Here is a 23,513-nt window from a genome sequence, read left to right as displayed (position 1 = left end):
AAAAAAAAAAAGAAATAGTAAGGGGGCTGGAGAGATGGCACTTACTGCTCCTCCAGAAGTCCTGAGTTCAATTCCCGGAAACCATCTATAATGGGATCTGATGCCCTCTTCTGGCATGCAGGTGTACATGCAGGCTGAGTACAGCATACATAATTAAATTTTTAAAAATGAAAGAAAGAAAGAAAGAATAAAAACCATTAAGATGACTCAGCAGATAAAGCCATTTGCCACCATGCCTTATGAGCCTCTGGGACCCACATAGAGGAAGAAGTGAACTGAATCCTGCAAATTGTGCTCTGACTTCCACATTTATCATGGCATGCATGTTCACACATGCACACACGCACACATGAATGCACACACACACATAAATAAATGAAAAAATTAATAATAAGAAGAACTGGGTGTTGTGGTACACCTGCAATCTAAGTGCTTGGGACCCAGAGGCAGGAAGATTGTTGAAAGTTCAAAAGTTCAGGCCTGCCAGGGCTACACACTGAGATCCTGTCTGAAATAAATAAACAAGCAGAGGAGGAAGAAAAATGTGAGCGTCCACAACGGGACACCCCTGCTTCCGTATTGTCAGCCACTTCTACACAGACAGAGGTCACTTCAGCTCAAGTAGCTGCAAGGGCACACGCAGGCACCAGCGCATCCTGCTGCTGGGTGTCCTGGGAATACTCAACTCCCAGGGTGGCTTCTCTGTGTCCTCTGGCAAATTCGCCTAATTGGGCCACTTCTCCCTGGACCTGTTTGCCTTCTCTCCTTCCCTCTCATGCTGTGGGCTAAAGCCTGGGAGAGCCAGTGGAGACACACCACAGAGCACAGAAGCCTGGACCTGCTGGTGTCCACCCTGGCTCCTTACACTTTCTCCTGGGTCTCATGTGGTAGATTTTTCACGACCTCGAGGGCCAGGGCTTCTGCCTGGAGCATGCTGGGAGAGAGCGTCAGGAGAAGCATCTTAGCAGATTGCTGGACACAGCACGGCACAGTGAGGAGGGCTGGTGGGCACAAAGACAGGCACAAGACAAACTCACAGACAAGCCACTGGGAGGACGCAGAGCTGGGGAAGGGAAGCGCAAGGTCCCTGCTCGTGGAGCAGGTGTGAGGCGCATCATCATCCTCGCCTCCCCCGGGCGGAAGCCGAGGACACTGGCTGGGACTCAGATCCACAGCTGTCTGGCTCTCAGACCCACTCTCTTTTTTCTATATAGGTGGTCGTCTGAGGGGGCATCTCTTCTGGGGCTCGGAGAAGGGTGAACGGACCTCCAGAATAAATTCACTGCCTTCAGAGCAAAGTAAAAGAAGAAATAGGCAAAAATGAGAAACACGGAGAAGAGGCAGAGGAACATCAAGTTCTCCCCAAACTGTACATCATTCCTGGCTGGCAGAGGGGACATAAAAGGTGCTGGCGACATGGCTGCAGTGACAAGAGCCACCCGGCCGAATGCCGGCTATGGTTTCAAGGTCAAAGAATATGCCAGAACTGACGCTGCTCCTTAGTTCCAAAGGCAGAGAGGCCTCTCAGTTCCAAGCGTCCCCAGGACGGCCGCGGTGCGAACTCCGGGTTCTCAGTTTTGCTTCTTATACTGCAAGACAGAGAGATTAGGAGCGGGTGAGGGGGAACAGCGAAGGACTCTGCCATGTCACACGGGTCTCCCCAGACCCTTCCTTAGTGGCAAGGCCGGAGGGCTCAAGGAGGCTGCAGGTGTCCGGACTGAGCACGGCACTCGCACTCGCCAGGACTTGTCCTTAATGTTGAGTCTTGTTTATGGGAGAAAAGTCCCAGGCAGAGGAGACCCTCAGAAGCCAAGGCTTCCAGCCAATCGCTGAGGGTTTTCTTCTCTTCCTGTTTTTGTTTTTCCTGTTACAGATAAGGCCCGGGAGGCTTCTGCACTAAGCGAGCAATCTACCACTGAGCCCTATCAAAACCCGAGTTTTGCAAAGTGGATTTTAAGCCCCACATCTGGAGCACCTGAGATAGGAGGACAAAGATCTTGGGGCACACTCCAGTTCGACACACTCCTAAGCACCAGCCCCCTTCCCCCCGCCCTTGCCACCCCTACCCCCGTCTAGATTCTGGGTTGATCCTATACCGCAACCTAGTTTTCATCAGCTTCACACACACGAAGTTGACCTCAACTTAAGGACTGCCTCTGTCAGGTTGGCCTGTGTCCTCGTCTGTAAGACAGTTTCTCAATAAATGGCTGATAAGGGGAGGGCCCAGTCAAAAGATACCACCCTCAAGACAGCTTCCCTCCAAGCCAAATAAAGCTATGCAGTGGCAGACAGTAGAGCTGTCCTTTCAGGGAAACACATCCGTCCCTGCGCCCAGGTCTGCTCACTTTGCCTTTCATGGTCAGGGTGACCCTCTCACCTTGCAGAAAAAGAATGCAACCACAAGAAAGCATCCTCCTACCAGGGAGGAAGGAGAGCAGGTGGCACTGGCCGCCTCCGTTTTCAACAGTGATGCGCAGGTGCCCCCTAGTGGCTGAAGAGGTTACAGCATCCCCGCTCCCGAGCAAGCACTTACCTTGTTCATGATCCAGTCGGCATCTTCAATGGCTCTTTTAATAATCTGCTGGATTCTCTCGGGATTGTCTTCATCGGAGTGAACCTGGAAACTCTGTCAGTTTCAGCATAAAAGAACACGGCCAAGTGAAATTGGGAGTTTCAGAGCACAGTCCCAAGAGGCTGTGTGTAGGGCACTGGTCATCTCTTAGCCCTGCTGTGAGAAGAAGCTCTTAACACAGCAGCGGTTGAGTCCTAGTCTGTTTGATAGCAAAACTGGCCGAGAAGCCAGCAGGGAGATGAAAAGGAGGCCGGCCACTGGGTCTGCAAGTTATCTGGCAGGTGATCAGGGCAGGGGGCGGGGGCGGGGGGGGGGCGTCAATTTCCGGGTTTGATGTGCTCAGCCTAGGAATCTGCGCTGAATCAAGCTTGCTGGGGAAGGCTGGCCCCGCCCACCGCCACCACCAGGCCCTGGTGCTGGGGAAGCTAAGAGAAAGGAAGGGAAAGCTCAGCGGTAGGAGATCCTGGCTTCTGACCAGTGACCTGAGACCTGAGTTCCCGTGTGTGAACCTCACAGCTCTTCCAAAAGAATGGACTCCTCCCTCCTCCCTCCTCCCTTCCCTGTGTTCCCAGCCCCACATTCTCATATTCACCCCAGGAGCCCACTTTGTGCCACATCCAGGAAGTCTTCCCTGACTCCCCCAAAGCTAATTACTCCCTTCTGTTTTCCCACAGCCTTTGTTGCTACCGCTGTTTCTCTTTTTCTTTTTGAGACAATGTCTCACTATGTAGCCCTGGCTAGTCTGGAACTCACTTATGTAGACCAGGCTGGCCTTGAACTCAGGAGATATCCATCTGCCTCTGCCTTTTGAGTGCTGGGACTACAGGTATGCACCACCACCACATCCCAGTTGTTTTTCTTTTTCCATATCTATATGCAGTTGAGTTTTTAGCTCTTTATTTGGAAATGATTTCTTATTAACATTGTTTAAATTGTATTCTTTTGTTTGTGGTATGGGTGGGGTGTGTGTGTGTGTGTGTGTGTGTGTGTGTGTGTGTACCATGTGCATGCAATACACAGGCGGCTGAGAATAGTAAGAATAGGACCTGGGTCCTCTGGAAGAGCTGCCAATGCTCCTAACCTCCAAGCCGTCTCCCCGGCCCCGTAACTGATTTCTTATAGAAAGGCAGTTTAGAGTCCACAGAACTCCCCATCTGCCCATTGCTAGCACTTTGCACCACTGGCTTTATCATCCTCTATACAGAGGCATCTAAAGTAAGTTACAGGCACCATGCCTTGTCCCCCAAAACCCTCACTGTATGTTTCCAAACAAAGAGACCCTCCGATATAACCACAGTAATCAAACTGAGAAAAACTAGCCTGGATCCAGCCATCACCTAATCCACAGCCAGTATCCTAACCCCACCCCCACCCCCACCCCTGGCTGCCGCGCTTTTCTCTAGTTTACAATCTGGCATTGTGCCTTCCATTTACTTGTGACATCACCGCAGTCACTGTTAATCTAGAGCTGCTTGCCTTTCCTGGTGGCCCATAAAACTTTGTTCTGTTTTTTGGGACCTGGGGTTTGCAATCCTCCCGTCTCTGCTTCCCCAACGCTGGGATTACAGGTGCAGGCTGCCACTCCAGCCTTTCCCTGGGGGTTGACGCTGGTCCTCACGCTTGCACGGCCAGCACTTTATCAACTGAGTTCTCTCTCCCACCTCTACCCGGTCTATTTTAATATCCGTGAAGCTGTCTCATCCAGGCCCCTGCACAGCGCTGACCTGCCAGCGGATACGGCCACAGATGGAGGCCAGAGGCCAGCTGCTCGCTTTTGCAGCACTTCTTAATGAAACTTCTAGGTCCACTACCTGGCCCCTGTGACTCTGGCCCCCAGAAGACACCTCCCCCAGACCTGCTCCCACCTGCCTGACGGCATGCTTGTAGTGCTCCTGGATGCCCTTGGTTGGCAGCTGCCGGCAACAACGCAGCAAGTAACGGTACAGCTGCAGTGGCGTCTGGACCAGTTCTGCCCCCCGCAGTGGGGCCATCCGTGAGCCCCAGCCCTGTAAAACAAAACATCAGTTTCTTAGCCATCAGGCCAGTCACCTGGTGGCCCTGGCATCCAGTCCCAGCCCTCTGTGAGCTAACGGCACAGAAACTAGACCCCCTTGCGGCCTGACCCCGGGAAAGCCTACACCCTGGCCTGGGGCTAGCCTCAGCATAGATCAAGCCCATGAGGACCCAACGAAAGTGTAGAGGGAGAAGGGCCACCTCCACCCAGGTCAGCTTTCTAAAGCTCAGCTTCAGGTGGGAAGGGAGGAGGGGAAAGGTGGCAATCACGGCTGCTGACAGTCAGGCGCCCCTAGTGAGGGCGTCAGGCAGGAGGGCAGGAAGCCCAGAGGTCCAAACCTGGCTAGGCAAAGTGTTGTTCCTCAAAGCCAGAAGCACTGGCAGGACCAGGGAGCTTGTCAGAATGGCAGCCTTGGGCGCTGGCCATATAGATGCACGTTAATGAGCCACTGGGCGGATACGAATACACAGAGTGGCTCCCGGGAAGAAGCAGCAGCAATACACGGGGTAACCAAGGGGAAGCCAGAACTAGGGATGCGACTTCATTCCACTGAGCGACCAACAACAAGGAGCACGATGTTCATTTGACAGGCAAGATGATAACCAAGCACAAAGAGGTCAGGTAACTTGCCCAAGCTCACACAGTCTGGCTCCAGGGTCCAGTAAAGAAAGAAAGGGGTGGTGGGGCCTGGAGAGATGGCCCAGTGGCTAAGAGCTGAGTTCAATTCTCGGCACCCACATGGCAGCTCACAACTATCTGTAACTATAAAATCTAACACCCATAGACATACATGCAAGCAAAACACCAATGCATATAAAATAAAAATAAAGAAAGAAAGAAAGAAAGGGGATCTGCAAGGTGACTGGATGGGTGAAGGGACCTCTGAGTTTGATCTCCAGCGCCCACATGCTAGAAGGAACTGTCACAGCATACACATGCCCACATGCGTGCTTGCACACAGAATAGACATAATTTGTATGTTTATTTTGTGACCTGAATTGGGTGTGGTAGCATAAGCCTTCAGTTCCAGAGCTCAGGAGGCAGAGGCGTGCAGCCTTCTGCGAATTCCAGGCCAGTCAAGACTATGTAGTAAGACACTACCTCAAAAACAGCTTTTTTTGTTTGGTTGGTTGCTTTAGGGGCTGAACAGATGATTCAGCAGTTATGCGCACACGCACACAAAAGCAAATACTCATGCCCATAAAATAAAATATAATTTTAAGTATTTTAAGCATTAGAAAAAAACCGTGCTAGTGGGCGGGGGTGGCGCACGCCTTTAATCCCAGCACTTGGGAGGCAGAGGCAGGTGGATCACTGTGAGTTCGAGGCCAGCCTGGTCTACAAAGCGAGTCCAGGACAGCCAATGCTACAAAGAGAGACCCTGTCTCAAAAAAACCAACCAAACAAACAAAACCACATACAGGTGACAAACATACTCATAGGGAGCCATTTGTCAACTCTTCACATGTCCACCTCTGCAGAAACCACCACAAGGAAGAGCGGGCTTGTCCACCCGGAAACGACCCCTCTAGCTCCTCCCTTCCCATCCCTCAGCAGCTGTTGGCCGGCTTCTCCACCCCACCCCACCCCACCCCTCACCCCGTTCCTTCACACGCCCCCAAGGTTTGTGTAAATGGAACGTCTGCCATGTTCCTTTTTGTGTCTATGGACTATCTACCTATTTATGTTTTATAAGACAGGGTTTCTCTGTGTGCCCCTGGCTATCCTGGAACTCACGCTGTAGACCAGGCTGGCCTCAAACTCAGAGATCTGCCAGCCTCTGCCTCCCAAGTGCTGAAATGAAAGATGTATGCTGCCACCACCACCTGGTTTCCATGTTTTCTAAATAAAATTTGAGTCTAAGCATGCCTGTAATCCCAGCACTCAGAGAGGCGGAGGCAGGTGGATCACTGTGAGTTCGAGGCCAGCCTGGTCTACAAAAGGAGCTCGGGACAGACAAGGCTACACAGAGAAGCCAGCAGGAGGCTCTCAAGAGCTGAGCCATGTCTCAGCACTGTGCCTGGCCCTCAGCTGGCTTCACATCGGATGAACTGAACCCCTCGACATCACCCCATTATCTCCTAATTATCTCACTATCTTCATGTCTGTGGGGGAGAGGTTCCCTATATGCCAGATGACTGGTGTTAGCTTTATTTATTTAGTGTGTGTGTGTGTGTGTGTGTGTGTGTGTGTGTGTGTATCTGGAGACAGGGTTGCTCTGTGTAACAGCCCTGGCCATCCTGGACTCACTTTGTAGACCAGGCTGGCCTTGAGCTCACAGAGATCCTGCCTGTTGGGATTGACTGGTGTTAGCTTTAAAGTAGAAACTGCTGGGTAGAACCCCCGCAGGAGGTCTCCGCCAAGCGCCCCTCTGCGCCTACCCCACCCTGTGCAGGGAACCATCATAGGCTGGGATCAGAGGCGCTGACGTTCTATTTCAAGCGTATCTTTTTGAAGCAAATACGCTCCTCTCTCCACAGCTGGATTGGCCACTTCCTCGTGGTTCTTCTGGCTCTTGCTCTGACACTGGCCTAACCCGCAGCTGTCCACCCCTACCGTCCAGTCTCCCTCCTGGTAAATGCCAGCTTTACAGGGCTCCGGGTGCACATGGGGCCCAACCTGCCTGACCAATCTGAGCCTGGGAGTCATACACACTCAGATTGGCTCACAGGTGAGCAGCTGGACCGGACGACTCCCTCCCCAGCTAGACTTGGTAATTCTACCAGGGATGTACATCCTCTTGCCTCCAAGCAGAGCCGGAACTTGCCAGAACAAGGTCCAAAGACCTCATTTAAGTCCTAAAACGTTTCACCCATAGGAAGCCCAGGCTGCAGAACTAATAGCCTGACCGGTAGGTAAGCCAAAGCAGCCTGGGACCGTGCTGGTTCTGTCACCTTCAACCCAAAGAATTGTGATAGATCTTGACTTCCCACTTCTACTTCCAGGGGTGGGGTGTGGCTCAGCTGGGGGAACACCTGCCTGGCATGCAGGAAGTTCTGGGCTCAATCTCTGACACTGCAAACAGAAGGCATGATGGTGCAGAACCACAGCACTACAGCAAGGTCACAAGGTCATCTTTGGCTTTGTTGTGCGTTTAAGGACAGCCTGGGCTACATGTCTCCAAAAAAAAAAAAAAAACCAAGAAAAAAAAACCCCATCTATGACCCACTTTGCTGGTTCCAGCTGTAAGGAAGTTGACACAGGATGGGGCTCTTCAACGCCTGCTCTCCCGAGGCTGACTGGCCCCGCGTTAGCCTAGCCCACAGAAGGGAACCCCACAAGCTGTGATGGGCAGGACCCTGAAGGGCAAACACAGAGGACACACTATGGTCCCAACATGACAGGCAGCTTCCCTGGCAGGCTTCCCCAGACTATATAAAGTGCTAATCAAATATTGTAAAATGCTAGTCCGGAACAGATGGCCACCATATGCAGTCCTCAAACTTACCATTTGGAGAGAGCGGCAACTCTGCCTCGCCTGCTTTAAAAACCCATGCAATACTTAGTAACCAACCCAGGGAGCATGGGCGGAGGATTATTTTCAGCTCAATTATATTCCTTAGTCATTCTCAGTAATAACCAGTGGAGAATTCATGTGTGGGTCCACTGAGAGGAGCGGAACTAAAAATGTTTTAATTTAATTTAAAGTGTGGGTTTACTATTATTAAGGGGGTGGGGGTGGGGGTGGGCATGAACCTCCCAGCACCATTACCAAAACTTAGAGGCAAACCGTCTGACCCTGGAAGTGCTCGCTTCTCTTATTCTGCCCTTTGGACTTGACCTCAGACTCCAAGGCAGCTCTGTGCCCCCGTGACAGCTCCAAGTTCTAGGGAGCCGCACTAAGATCACCATCTGCAGCCCAACCACCCCCTTCCCTTCTGTCCCCAAGCCACTGGCTTTGAAATCTACCGCAGTCTCTCTCTGTGCCTCTTGGATCCTTCTAGTCCAGATTCATCTTGTCTCAACCGCCACCGTCTGGAGCTGGGCCTCCCTGCCCTTCCATTCCGTCCCCCCTCTGTGCTTCCCCCAACAGCCTGACTGAGCCTGAAACATAGCTTTCAGGGCACCCAGTCCCCCCCAAATGGTCTAATATCCACTCCCACAGCTTTTCTCAAAATGTGGACTAGCTGCTTGAATTTAATTTTAGCAGCCGAAGAAGGGACGTCTTTTCCTCACAAGGATGTTGTATTTACTTACAATAAGTAATGATTTTTTTAAAAATCCCAATTTCATAGGTATTATGTTAAAACGGTTTTGGTTTTGTTGTTGCTGTTTATAAAGAATGGGTACAGAAATGTACCCCATATACAGATGCAGTCAAAATGAGGCCCTGGCAGAAACGATGCAAGTGGCACCGCGTGAGGAAGGTGCCAGCCTGCAGACTAAACCCAGGTTCCTGTCCATGGCCCAGGGAGTCGTGTGTCTGCATCACCGACCCTAAAAGCCCAGCACAGGCAAACTGAGCCCTACATGGGACGGTCTGTGGCAGCTGTGTCTAGGGATGGTCTCCACACTGTGACAGGTGTCAGAAGGCTTGACATGGAACAGATGTATTAGGGTCCACAGGGAGGCAGAACTCATAGAGGGTGAGTGTGTGAGTGCGTGCATGTGGTGTGTGTGTGTGTGTGTGTGTGTGTGTGTGTGTGTGTGTGTGCGCGCAGGGGGGCATATGTGTGGAATGTATGTATATGTGTGCATCTGTAGGATGTGTGAGTGTGTGTGTTACAAGGAATGTGTTATGTAATTCTGGGAGCTGGTAAGTCCAAAATCTGCAAAACCAATGCCCTGAATCTAATCCTGAAACAGAAGTTGCCAGGAAACCCAGAAGAGTCTCTGTCTCAGTTCAAAAGGCTTCAAGAGAATTCCCTCTTATGTAGGGAAAGGCTCGGACTGTCCCTTCTGGTCCCGTAACAGTGTAACTTGCAAACATCTAACACCCTCCAGAGAGTAGAGACAGTGACAGTAACTGAGGCCAAGGAGAATTCCTGCCTCTCCCAGGACTGACTGAGCCAGTCACGTAAATCACCCCCCTCACCTGCCCCCAGGACCGACTGAGCTGTGTGGCAGGGAAATCACGACCCTCCACCCCCCAACACACCTGTCCCCAGGACTGACTGAACTGTTCAGGTTCACATCTCCTGCCCTCTCCTGGCCTCTTCGGAGCTCTCTAACTGCAGACTGCCGCCGACACCGGCAGGGGAGCACGGAGACAGAAAGTGGTTCCACTGTAAACAAGCCCACTTCCTTCACCAATGTCTGTTTCCTAAATTCTTTTTAAAACATAGCAAGCAGGTGGTGGGTTATGACATAAATGTCCTGTAGCAGTGAGGCCTTTAGGGGATTGAGTGAGGCTGGAGAGATGGCTTACCAGGAGGGTCTGGAATTCACAGAGATCCACTTGTCTTTGCTTCTGGAGTGCTGGGATTTAAAGGTGCAACCCACCATGCCCAGTGTATGTATGTGTGTGTGTGTGTGTGTGTGTGTATACACACACACACACACACACATATATATATATATAAAAGATTGAATGAGAGCCGGGCATGGTGACGCACGCCTTTAATCCCAGCACGCGGGAGGCAGAGGCAGGCAGATCGCTGTGAGTTCGAGGCCAGCCTGGTCTACAAAGTGAGTCCAGGACAGCCAAGGCTACACAGAGAAACCCTGTCTCGAAAAACAAAAAAAAAAAAACAAACAAAAAAAAGATTGAATGAGGACAATTTATATTAATGAGGACAGTCTGCTTGACTCAGTCTACTAACTTAAATCCAAAACACTCTCACAGAGACACCCTGAATAACACTTGCATCCCATTCAAGCTGACACGTAACAGGGACCATCCTAGGAAAACTCCACAACTAACTTGTTGACAACCCTCTTCGCTCTGCCTCTGACACGCCTGTGGCTCCCTGCAGCTGGCCTCACTCTTCCACACTCAGCTCTGGGTCTGGCTCTGTCACTCACACAGAGCACTCACCCATACCCCTTGCTCAGGAGGAAAGAGGAAGTCTGTGCTGGCCTCGGCAGAGCCTTCTCACCCATTTCACTCTAGCCCTGACTTCCGGCTCCGGCTCTTGCCTCCATCCATGCACAAGGACAGCCCTGCCAGCCACTCTCCAAGGGCGGTTATGGTGCATTAGCCCAAAACCTAGCATTAGACCAAAACCTTTCTGCGGCTGCGCACCAGCTGACACTGCCCCGGTGGTACCAATCTTCCACCATTGTCAGGGATAACCATGATGTAGCTGTGTAGTTTACTCTTATCCTCAGATGGTGCAGGAGGAGGAGACATGAGCTGGGCGTGGTAGCGCATGCCTGTAATCCCAGCACTCAGGAGGCAGAGACAGGTGGATCTCTGTGAGTCCAAGGCCAGCCTCGTCTACAGAGCTCCAGGACAGCCAAAGCTACACAGAGAAATCCTGTCTCAAAAAAAAAAAAGGGGGGGTGCGCAAGCAACGGGGAGATGTTCTCAGCTGTGCAACTATTTCCAAACAGTTCAGCAAAAGCCAATCAATCCTCCACAGACAAAACGGACAAACTAAGAAGAAATGTTAAGAGTGTTTCCATTCATGGTCTGAGCTCTGTCCTGATGGACCAGTAAGTCCAGCACCCAAAGCCCAGTAGTGAGGTCCCACTGTCACCTCCATCTCCCCGAGCCTCCTTGCCCCCACTCAGTGCTTCTCACCCTCCCCGCTCTCCCTCCCCTCTGCTCTCAAGCACACCGCCAGCGTGAGAAACAGCGGCTTGACTGTGTTCAGAGCACTTCCATGAGCAATGACCCTGTCAACTCCCTGTGACCTAATTCAAGGAATGCAGCCCAGACTACATTCTCTGCTCAGACCCTCATGACCCTGGCATCCACTTCAAAGTACCTTAAGTCGGCCTCCTCAGCTGGTACTGTCTAATACAGAGCCCCGGTTGGCTGCACAAACTTTGGGGTGCCTGTTACCTAAGTCATCCGTAGGCAATGAAAGCATGGAAGTAATTGCACCCCAGGACAAAGAGAGCCAGTCTCACCCGCCCTCTGCACAGCCCATCCATGCATCATCTTTCCCAGCAGCTGAGTGTGCAGGTTCAGGACCACTGAGGAGACCAACACCTTGCTCAATCCAGAATCTTCTGCGAAGCTGATGTCATATTTGATTACCTCTCGAAGAAACTAATTAGTACCTGGCAATTATGACAGCGTTTCACTTATCACCTCATTAAACACAATATTGTTAGCCCCGTTTTATAGGTAAGGAAACTGGGACTTAAAGAAGCTACGATTTGTCAGTGGCCGCGTAGCTGTGCACAGTCAGGCAGGGAGCTAACCATGAGTCTATCTGATTCTGAAACTCACTCTCTTCCCTGCCTCCTTGACATCTGCTAAATGCGTACACCAAAGAACGCTGACTGAAACCGGGAGGGGGGTGGGGAGGTGGGGGGTGGGGTGGCGCACGCCTTTAATCCCAACACGCAGGAGGCAGAGGCAGGTGATCGCTGTGAGTTCGAGGCCAGCCTGGTCTACAAAGTGAGTCCAGGACAGTCAAGGATACACAGAGAAACCTTGTCTCGAAAAAAAAAAAAAAAAAAAAAAAAAAGAACGCTGCCTGAGGCTGAAGGATAACTCAGTGTTCAGAGCACCTGCCTAGCATGTGCAAGGCCCCAAATTAAGTCCCCAGAAATGAAAACAAAACAAATAGTGACCAGATCGTGACTAAGGACACATCCATAACGAACTCTCCTGGGCTTACTCAAGACCAGGCTCAGCCACTGACACCATACTTAATGGTTTATTATTCACAATTTAGACACAAATCCTTGTTCCACGCCCTTCAGAAACACAAGGGCACTACAGCACCCTCTCACATGGAGAAGGGGGAAAAATTCAGACTAATGTCAAGTATACAAGGGAAAAACTTACAGAACGGTAGGATGGCTTAGACCAGGCCTTACAACCCGAATTCAAACGCTGAGATCCCACAAGGTGGCAGGAGAGAACCAATCCCAAAAGTTGTCCTCTGACCTCCACGTGTGACAACACACACACACACACACACACACACACACACACACACACACACACGTGAACAGGCCTGGTGGCAGATCTGTAACCCCAGAACTCAGGAGGCAGAAATAGGAAGCTTAGGAGTTCAAGGTCCGTTCTACTCTACATAGCCAGCTCAAGGTCAGATTGGGCTCCACAAGATCCTGTCTCAAAAGTGAAACAAAACCAATTTACAAAACTTAAAGAACATTATTATCAGGAGGTGGTGGCGCATGCCTTTAATCCCCGCACTTAAGAGGCAAAAGCAGGTGGATCCCTCAGTTCAAGGCCAGCCTGGTCTATGAAGGAGGATGAGGAAGAAGAGGAGGAAGAGGAAGAGGAGGAGAAGAAGAAGAAGAAGAAGAAGAAGAAGAAGAAGAAGAAGAAGAAGAAGAAGAAGAAGAAGAAGCTCTATTAAAGGAAAGGGGTAGCCGGGAGTGGTAGCAAACGTCTTTAATCTCAGCACTTCGGGAGGCAGAGGCAGGCGGACTGCTGTGAGTTTGAGGCCAGCCTCGTCTACAAAATGAGTCCAGTAAAGCCAAGGCTACATAGAGAAACCCTGTCTAGAAAAACTAAAAAAAAAAAAAAAGAAAGAAAAAAGAAAGGAAAGGGGTTGGGGGAGGGCACAACGGAAACTTCCTGGGTGCCAAGCACTACGGCTGGCACAGGTGCTAAGGAGAAAGGACCCAGTCCCACGTAAGCTCACCGCCCTTCTCACTAACCTGTGTCCTACCGCGGGGCACCTAAAAATAATTGGGAAAAGAGTCATACATTTAAAAAGATAATGGAGCTGCAGAAAATAACTCGAAATTGTGCCCGATTGAGCGCTGATAAAAGCTAAATTAAGCCAGCACCAGCCAATTTTTTTTTTAAAGATGCAATTAATCTTCGTGATGGAGAAAGCTGAAAAAAATAGGAACGGTTCGCTCCCCGGCCCCGCCCACCCCAGGGCTCCATCTGGTCTGTGTATGTTCATCTGCACTCCTGCCTGCCTAGCCCTCTCCCACACAGGCAAGGTCAGTGCCACCTCCCCTCATTCTCACTGGCACACCCCTCAGTCCCAGCTTGGTGCCCATCCCTGTGGAGGTGGGGGTGCTGAAGCTGAATCCTAGGACTTGACCATGACAGGCAAACGTATTACCACTGAGGTGTTCCTAGCTCCTGATTAGCAGGTAAGCTAATCAATGTCTTTCTTCCTGGCCATTTCCCATGTGCCACCCAAGGGCATTTCACACTTTATCCTTCCCTCTCTTTGGCCCCCACTACCTTATGCCCAGAAGACAGGGATACAATTGTAAGGTCTTCAAATGAGTCCCAAGAGCCATCACAGGGCAGATGGAGAGAGGAAATCTGATCCAGGCAGACCTTGGGAAATAATTCTTTAATAAAAAGAATGAAGTGTCTAAATATGCTAGCACATGCGTGCGAACCTTGAAGGAGGCATGCAAGAAGCAGAAAACCAATAGCAGGGGGCTACATAACGTAAAACTGATGCCATTTCTGTGAAATGTTCGGAACTAGCAAAATGTATGGAAAGCAGGTAAGGGGTTGCCTAGCGCGGAGAAAACTGAAGAGACTGGAGAGCAGTTTTGCCAGATAAAGGAGATGTTTTTCTTTGAAGGTACAGTAAATGTTCTAAAATCGACCGTGGTGGTAGATGCGCAACTGCGCACATTCTAAAGGTTATTAAACGTGTGCACGTTAGCACTGGAAGGTAATCCCAGTACACATGGGAGGTTGAGGCAGGAGGATTATGATTTCAAAGCCGGACAGGGTTACATAGTGCAGAGACCAAAAATTCCAGTTACTCCTGAATGTTCCTGCAAACCGACTGAGAGCAGTGGGCCCCAGCCGAGTGCAGATCCCAGCAGCACATGGCGGAGACCTGGCTCCCCGCATTCTCCGAGCCCACATCCCGGCCTCCCACGCTCCTCCGCGGCGCTGGGACTAGAGTTATGACAGGTGCTCTCAAGGAAAGCCCGGAGCACCCGCAGATCGCCCCCAGGGCTTCCACAGATCCCGGCCCAGAAGGCAGCCTCCGTAATCCCCAGCCCGCCCCCACCACCCCGAGTCCCCGCCCGGGGCTCTCGGCAGAGAGGCTCACCCGCCTTCCCGGCGGACCTCAACTCCAGGCACTGCAAGCGACGAGTGCGCCTGCGCGGCGGAAGCCTGCGCAGCCCCGCCCCCGCCTGCACCTGAGCGCCCTCTGCCGGCCGCCAGCGGGACTCGGGGTCCTACTGGGTGCGGCCACCCTGATCCGACCCCACCCAAGTTGTCTGTCTAGACCCACAGCTTTCTTTCCCTTGTCTTCCTTACGATCTTGGAAAGAGGCTCTGAAGGCAAGCTCTTCCTCATATGACCAAGAATGGATTGTGCTAGACTACTAGGGGTGCTCAAGGTCCGTGCAAAGGCTTCTTGGAGGACTTTGTCCTAAACCTCTCATGTTGATGACGGGAATTATGTTCGGAAGGGAGTCTTCATTTTGAGTCGCTTCATCAAATTACAGCCCCACAACACCTGTCAGAAGAATACATATGACAGTAATAGGCATGCTTCCTTTCAGGCTCAGCTATAATTATAATCGAGGGAAAGAATGCGGAATTTTTTTTAACTCGCAGCGACTGCCAGGATCATTCTTTGAAAATTAAATAATGCTGTTTCATTAAACGGGCTCTCCCCACTTGCGCGTGTTTAAAGTCAGAATGCTTCTCTGAATTGATTTAAATACAAGTTTTATATCCTGAACGAAATAAAGAGGAGTCTTTATCTGGAGACAAACGCCTTGTTCAATGAAGCTGCAAGCGTCTCTGGGCCGCTGAAAGGCAGCAAGGGTGGCTAACGTTGCTTCTCCTCATCTCTCTGGGGCTTTTTAAACCTGGCTGTAATGAAAAGCCTGATTTCCTTCCACACACTCCTTGTGTAGTTGCCTTAATAAGACTTCTTATAATATCTTTTTTTTTTCCTTTTTCTTTATTTTTAAAAGAAAACATTGCTGTCTGGCGGCACTCAGATATCTATTTTTCTTCCTCTTAGGAAGCAGCGGCTATTTCATAACCAACTTTTTCTTTTCCCTATTTTTTTTCTTCAACTCTCTAGAATTCCACCGCGCTGGCTGCGTGTCCTCCCCCAGCACCCACCCCCCTTCCTCCTCTTTACCTAACACACCACACTGTCCCCAAACCAGCGTGGGAGGGCGCCTCCCTTGGAATACCCAAATAATTACCTTCATTTATTTTCAATATGTAGACTTGGACCAAACAGATCTGAAAGATCCAATCGCACCCTCATAAATCAGCCCCTTTATTTACCCATGCATAATCAGGGCACATCATTTGTGCAAATTCAATCAATAAATCATTATGCCTTCAGAGCCCTTTCTAGGAGCAGGCTGCAGGGACCCCAATCCTCTCTCTCATTCAACGTTAAGATCCTCTCATATTTTTAAGAAAATTCACAGTCTGTTCTCTCTGGACTGCTCTTTTGTCCCTAGATCTCTGTGTTCCTGCTTCAGAAGCCTTGGTCTAATACATAGATCATAAAATATTCAAGAGGCAAGCTGTTAGCTTTACCTCCGAAAGGCTCCACCTTCTCGCCGCTTGTGTTACTTCTGTCTTTATAGAGATACAACATTTCTCTTTCTCAAAAATTCTCTGTCGACAGCTAGGCAGCACAAAAGAAGAAAAAAAAAAGGAAAAAAAAAAAAAAAGAAAAGAAAACTGCCTGAAGGAGAGATGTGAACAGCAATTCCTTTTCTTTTACCAAGTCATGGTGGGAATTTAGATTTAAAAATAATCTAATCGTGATTCTTTTTAATAACTTATTTATTTTTATTTTGTGTGTATTGGTGTTTTGCCTGCATGTATGTCTGTGTGAGGGTGTCAGATGCTGACGTTACAGACAGTTGTGAGCTGACATGTGAGTGCTGGGGGTTGAACCCCGTTCCTCTAGAAGAGCAGTAAGTGCTCTTAACTGCTGAGCCATCTCTCCAGCCCCAATAGTGATACTTTTTAACTTGACAGAAACTTTAGATTTCTTTACATTTCAGAGTAGAAAAACCAAAAAATTCTTACCAGTCCAAACATGCACTAAAATGACACCAGGCCCATAATCTAATGAAAACCCAACCATTCTTCTTATGGCATTTTCTTCACTGAAATTTCAACCGCTAGGCACCCTCATGTCAGACTGCATGATATTTATAGGTAAGTGGAATTTTAAAGACCTTTTGCTTAAGAAATTTATCACTCAAGAGTTGGCTGTGCAGGAGATTCCTTCTCACTGGGGAATTCATCAACTTCTCTAAGAAATACATGGCCATCTTCTCTTAGTTTCTGAAATCTGTCCTTTAGCCTGACAGTAGCAGGTTTGTAACCACTCTGTAGAGAAAGAGGCAAGAAGTCCTGATGCTTTCAGTGTAAACTGACCTCCAGATTTTTTTAAAATGACATTTATTTTCTTATTATTATGTGTATGTGCTATGGCGCGTGCGTGCACTCGTGTGTGTGTGTGTGTGTGTGTGTGTGTGTGTGTGTGTGTGTAGGTCAGAGGAAAACCTAAGAGAATCAGTTCTCTTCTGCTGTGTGGGTCCAGGAAATCAAACGCAGGTTATCAGGCCTGACAGCAAGTGCCTTTACCCACAGAGTCAGCTCCCTAGCCCCATTTCCAGATTTCAAAGAGAGATGAAACATTGGCATGCTTTGATGAAATCGGGTTATTGTCTCAAAGGTTGGCCATGTAAATAATTCAAATTAATTCATAAATATACAATGGATTTACTAAGCATGATAAATACTTTGAAGAAAATTCTTAGGATGTCGGTCTCCCCCCCACACACACACACCCCTCCCCCCACACAGTGCCCCTCAGCTCGGATTTCTCTGAGCACACTGGGTGAGTGCTGTGCTGGTATTCTCCTCTATTCAAAACATGCAAAGTTGCTATTTACCAGTTTGCAATTTGCATGACTCAAATTCTGCCAGCACACAGGGTGAGGGGCACAGGGTGACAGGCGAATGTGCCAAAAGAGATCATCAAGGCAAACATGGAAAACTCCAGCATAGGGATCTTTGCCACCCTGGGGTGTTGCAAAACATAGCCCTCCCTGACTCCCAAAGAGGCTTGTTAGGAAGACAATGAAAATGCCGGGTGTAAAAGGTTATGTGAGACCTCAGACATCTAGCATCTTCTCTTCTGTAATTGCTGGGTGGAAGAGGGGGATGAGCAGGGGGATTCAAGATGTTTCTAGAAAGGAGAGTAAGCGGGGAAAGGCAAACCATGACTGCTCACGACACACACCCTACAGGATGAGTCTAGTCCTCCAGGACTCTGGCCTTGTGTTGCGTTCTGCAGCACCCCCCCCCCCATCTCACCTGCCTGGCTGCTACCTGTCCTTCTACACTTGTGGTGTCTTCTCCTGCAGTTTATTGACAGTGGCTGCATGGGAAGCCACATGGGTAATCAGGCACATGTCACCTCTGGACTTGAGCCTCCAGTTTTTTGTTTGGTTGAAAAGCACATCTCAGGCTGGGCGTGGTGGTGCACACCTTTAATCCCCTTTAATCGGGGAGGCAGAGGCAGGCGGATCTCTGTGAGTACGGGGCCAGCATGGTCTACAAAATGAATCCAGGACAGCCAGGGCTAACGCAGAGAAACCCTATCTTGAAAAGCCAAACAAACAAAACAAAATGAAAATACGTTTCATGGTTTAAGATTGTAAATAACATTTATACGAATATCAACAATTGTTGTGTAATTTACATTTGGGATAGAAAAAAAATTTTTTTTTCATAAAAAGAGTTAAGTGTAACCAGGCATGGTAATTCATTAATGCCAGCACTAGGGGGCGCTGAAACAGAACCGTGAGTTTGAGACAAGCCTGGACTATACACTAACCCTCCACTAAAACAACTAACTGTGGGAGAAGAGGGAGGGGGAGGAGGAAGGGAAGAGGAGGAAGAGGGAAAGAGAAAAAGAAGAAAGAGGAAGATGTTGAGGAGGAGGTAGAGCGGGCAAAGGAGAGATGAGAGAAGAGGAGAGAGAAAGAGAATAAAGCAAATACTTGCTACAGGCACAAATAATAGCAATCTTACCAAAGAAATGGATGTTCTTGTGAATGGTGTGTGTGTGTGTGCGCGCGCGCGCGCGCGCGCGTGTGCGTTTTTCTTTCTTTAAGATGTATTTATTATGTACACAGTGTTTTGTCTGCATGTACACCAGAAGAGGGCACCAAATCTCATTATAGATGGTTGTGAGCCGCCATGTAGTTGCTGGAAATTGAACTCAGGACCTTTGGAAGAGCAGATCTCTTAACCTCTGAGCCATCTCTCCAGCCCTTTATTTTGGCTTTTCAAGACAGGGTTTCTCTGTGTAGCCCTGGCTGTCCTGGACTTGGTTTGTAGACCAGGCTCAAACTCACAGAGATCTGCCTGTCTCTGCCTCCCAAATGCTGGGATTACAGGCATGTGCTACCTCACCTCTTCTTCCCTTTTTAATGATTTGTTTGTTTGTTTAATGTACATTGGGGTTTTGCCTTCGTGTATGTCTGTGAAAAAGTGTTGGATTCCCTGGAAGAGGAGTTGCAGACAGTTGTGAGCTGCCATGCAGGTGCTGGGAATTGAACCCTGGTCCTTCGGAAGAGCAGCCAGTCAGTGCTCTTAACTGCTGAGCTCGCACCATTCAATTCTTTCTTCTTCTTCTTCTTCTTCTTCTTCTTCTTCTTCTTCTTCTTCTTCTTCTCCTTCTTCTTCCTGTTCTTCCTCCTCCTCCTCTTCTTTCTTTCTTTCTTTTTTGCAGATCTTTGTGAATTCATTCAAGGCCAGCTTGCTCTACAAAACAAGCTCAGGAAACCCTGTTTCAAAACAAAAGAGGGGAAAATAAAAAGTTTTTTCAATGCCACAGTTCACGGAACTGGAGGAAATAATTGTTAAATAGAGTTAGTTGGAGAAGAAAGCATGACCAGAAGGAGGAGACTAACCTTGTCAATACTGTCCCAAAGAGAAAGGGCCAGTAAAGTAAGTCAAGGGAAGAGGTAGACGTTGGTGAGGGGACACATTCTTTGGTACAGACAGGAAATGGGGTGTTCCAGTCAATCAAGTATGTAGTTAACAGTTAACTGTCCACTTTGGCAAACACATTACCATCACCATTACAGAAAGGACTGCATCCCTTTCCTGTGGGTTCTCTCCTGCCTCCCTCCCCGACACCTTGTTGTTTTAGACAAGTCAAATCCTGCCTTTGTCTAACGGGTCAGACCCCTTACTGGCTCCTTGGAGTTCTCTGAGCACAGAGATCAAACTCCTGTGCCCAACCCTTTGCCCCAGCCTTGTGGTGCTTTCAAATGTACCCTGCCTCTTCCACCACTCTCCTTTGGATCCCAACTCACAAATATATCCTCCCGGACTTCCCCGGCACCCACATTCCCACAGGGGAGCAGAAACCGGCTCCCAGACAGTAAGTATCCTGTCTGGTCTCCATGGCAGGCATCAGAGCTTATAATGATATGTAAGTCAATTTAGGAACAACCTCCCTACACACACACACACACACACACACACACACACACACACACACACTGAAGGAAGGATTTGAGAGCACATAGTTTATCTGAACAGGGATCTAGAAAATATCCAATAAGGTAGTGGGAATGCAAGGAAAGCGGTCCAAACCGGGCCCTGCCAAGCAAGCTAGCACCATGTCCGACTTCCCGGGGGCAGGGCGGGGGTGGGGGGGCAGTGCAGTTAGTCCCCTGGGGTATTTATGGGGCCATTCCTTTCCATTGCTGCTTGGATGATGCTCTCAGGGCACTGGCTCCCTGGTAGGGCTAGCCTTCCGTGATGTGGGAAATCAGTCAAGTGCGGCAGAAGGTAAGGCTCAGAAGTTGGCGCAAGGTCACTGACAATTCTGCTAGTCATAAATAACCATAAACGTACGTATGTGAATCTGAACGTTTACGTTTAGTACGTACACGCGTATACAGATGTGTGTTTGTCATAGTCATCTCCCCACCGTAGCTCCGTGGGAACAGAGATGCACAGCAGGGTCCCCGCCAGTGTCGTGCCACACTAAAAGCTCCCTCCCTGCACCCCCAGCCGGCTGTCTCGATCCGGCTGAATCTATCATCCTCCTCCAATCTGCCCCCAAGCAGATTAATGTTGAGAAAATCACACAACGGGGCTGATGGGTCTGACTTTAAATGCATCCTGGATGCTTCCCGGGAAGAAAATGACTGCTCTTCAGAGCTCCCACACTCCGCCTCCACCCTCACTCTCGGCTAACTGCCCGTGGGAAAGGTCAATGCCACCAGATGAGAGCGCCCCTCAGAGATCCCAGCCTTTCTCCTTTCCTGCTACAAGGAGGCATGTTGCCCTGTGCCTTTGAGAGCTCATCCCCCACCCCTCGTGGCTCTCCTGGCCTCCTCCCTGCTGCTGGTTCCTTCTGCTTCACCCCTAAGGAGTCCCCACCTCTCCACTTGCTCGTTCTAAGCAACGCACTGAAGAGGTCTAGAGCTTTGCCTCTCAAAAGGTGATCTGTGGACCGGCGGTGTGAGCCTCACCTGGGAGCCTGTTAGAACTGCGCAATCTTCATCCAGACAGCAGAAACAGAGGCTACAGTTTAACAAGATCCCCGGATGGTTCCCAGCCATTGAAAAGTTTGATAAGCACTAAGCGAGGGGTTCCCACTCAAAAACAAGCCAACTGTCAGACAACTTTCTGTGACCTCTGTCCCCGACCACACAGATTCTTTTCTCTACTTTCCGTTGGAGCCAAACGTTTATTCAACACATGTATGTAGATAGAAGCTCTGACAGATGCCAACCTGTCTTCTAGGTTCCAAGGAGACAAAACAAAGAAAGCACGCATCAGGGCTGGAGAGATGGCGCAGTGACTAAGAACGCTTGCTGCTCTTTCAGAGGACCAGAGTTCAGGACCCAGAACCCACTTTGGGCAGCTCACAACTGCCAGTAATTCCGGCTCCAGGAATTTATTCTGGCCTCCAGGAACAAATGCGTTCCTAGCACATACACCAACACAGATATGCATACATACATGTAATTAAAAACGAAAATAAAATTCCAGCACTTGCTGGTCTACAAAGTGAGTCCAGGACAGCCAAGGACTGTTACACAGAGAAACTCTGCCCCGAAAATCCAAAAAGCAAAACAAAACAAAAAACAAAAATAAAATCTTAAAAAAAAAAATAAATAAGTAGGGCGTGGAGAATTAACTTTTTTTTTTTTTGAGACAGGGTTTCTCTGTGTAGCCTTGACTGTCCTGGACTCGCTTTGTAGACCAGGCTGGCCTTGAACTCACAGCGATCTACCTGCCCCTGCCTCCCGAGTGCTGGGATTAAAGGCGTGCGAGAGAGTTGGCTCTTTGGTTAAGAGCTCTAACTGCTTTTGCAGAGGACCAGGGTTCGATCTTCAGCATCCACATGGCAGCTCACAACCATCTGTCCAGACCCAGGGATCTGAAAGCCTTTTCTGACCTCCACGGACCCCAGGCATGCACATGGTCCATTTGCATGTGTAAGGCAAAGCACTCAAAAAATAAAATAATAAAATAAATATTTTTAAACTAATAAATAAAACATACATCATCGTGCATATGTTGTGCTTCAGGGGCTGAGAAAATGAGAGAGTAAGAGAGAATATGAATCATAAGCAACTGATCTGCAGTCAAAAAAAAAAAGGTGACAGTGTGGCTTAGCTCGATGGCTGGAAGGGAAAAGACACTTGTTACCAAGCTGAGTTCAAGCCCTTGATCCCACATGGTGCAGAAGAGCTAATCCTGCAAACTGTCTTCAAACCTCCACAGATGGGCACACATGCACGCACACACATACACACACCGTTAAAAACAAAAGAAGGGGCTGGAGAGATGGCTCAGAGGTTAGGAGCACTGTCCACTCTTCCAAAGGTCCTGAGTTCAATTCCCAGAAACCACATGGTGGCTCATGACCATCTATATGGCGCCCTCTTCTGACCTGCAGGTGTACATGCAGGCAAAACATTGTATACATAATAAATAAATAAATAAATCTTAAAAAAAAAAAAAAAAAGCAGTGATCACCACCAGATGGCTACTACAAGTGTGTGACATTTAGACTGAGATCTAAATGACAAGCAGCCACTCCGCCCAAGGACGAAGAGCCGGCCCAGTGAGTGCAGCTCATGAGGCTCTGAGCTGGATCCCAAGCACCCACATAAAAGGTATCTGTTATTTCAGCACAGGGGAGACAGACAGATGCTTGCAGGACCCTGCTGGTTAATCAGTCTAGCCAAACTGGTGAGCACCAGGTTCAGTGCAGAGCCTGATTCAAACAACACGGTGAAGAGTGATCAAGGGCCAGCACCAACCTCTAGCCTTGACATGTGTGTGTGTGTGTGTGTGTGTGTGTGTGTGTGTGTGTGTTACAGTTGTCCACTTACCCTTCAGTCAGTACTTGTCTTCTCTGCTCTGAACAAGACTTCCAGTGGCTTCTGTGGTGTCGTAGATCATGGCCTTCTTTCTGCCCTGACCTCCTGGTACTTTTCAGTAGCCCCTGGGTCATCCTACCAGACTTTTCTTCTAGAGACATTGCCGACTTAACCCTTCCCTTGCCACTCTCTCACTAAAATACAATTTGAAGGCCTTCCTGGATAAGAGAGGAGAAAACAGAGAAAATCAGAGGAAGAAAATTTTATTCAAGCATAAAAATGCCATCCCATTTTCTTAAAATTATACTTTATGTCTTTTGGGTTGTTGTTGTTGTTTTGTTTTGTTTTTGTTTTTTGTTTTTTTATTGTGTTTCAGTTTGGGTTAGTTTGGTTTTGTGTGTGTGTGTGTGTGTGTGTGTGTGACAAGGTAAGAGAGAGTAGGAGTCATAGACAACTGATCTGCAATCAAATAAAGGTGACAGTG

The 23,513-nt window shown here is 49.1% G+C and overlaps 1 protein-coding gene across 1 annotated transcript; it reads right to left on the bottom strand.

Moving 5' to 3' along the window:
- Position 1: 1 nt before the first annotated feature.
- LYRM9 (LYR motif containing 9) lies at positions 2-14,801 on the bottom strand. Its single transcript, XM_084750407.1, has 4 exons — positions 14,720-14,801; positions 4,438-4,578; positions 2,534-2,626; positions 2-1,589 (listed from the first exon to the last, which is right to left on the bottom strand). Exons 2-4 carry the CDS (start codon positions 4,561-4,563, stop codon positions 1,572-1,574), a joined length of 237 nt encoding a protein of 78 aa, XP_084606533.1. The 5' UTR covers positions 4,564-4,578; positions 14,720-14,801; the 3' UTR covers positions 2-1,571.
- Between the last annotated feature and the right edge of the window lie 8,712 nt (positions 14,802-23,513).

Source organism: Acomys minous (genome assembly GCF_964271855.1).
Source record: "Acomys minous genome assembly, chromosome: 12".
Lineage (NCBI taxonomy): Eukaryota > Metazoa > Chordata > Mammalia > Rodentia > Muridae > Acomys > Acomys minous.
This window is presented reverse-complemented; position numbering and strand designations above follow the sequence as displayed.

Bases quoted from the DNA above. Each gene is read 5' to 3' on its own strand.
- LYRM9 (XM_084750407.1), bottom strand. From the start codon at position 4,563: ATGGCCCCACTGCGGGGGGCAGAACTGGTCCAGACGCCACTGCAGCTG. The intron at 2,627-4,437 runs GTGGGAGCAGGT...TGAAACTGACAG, and splicing joins ACAAGCATGCCGTCAGGCAG to AGTTTCCAGGTTCACTCCGA.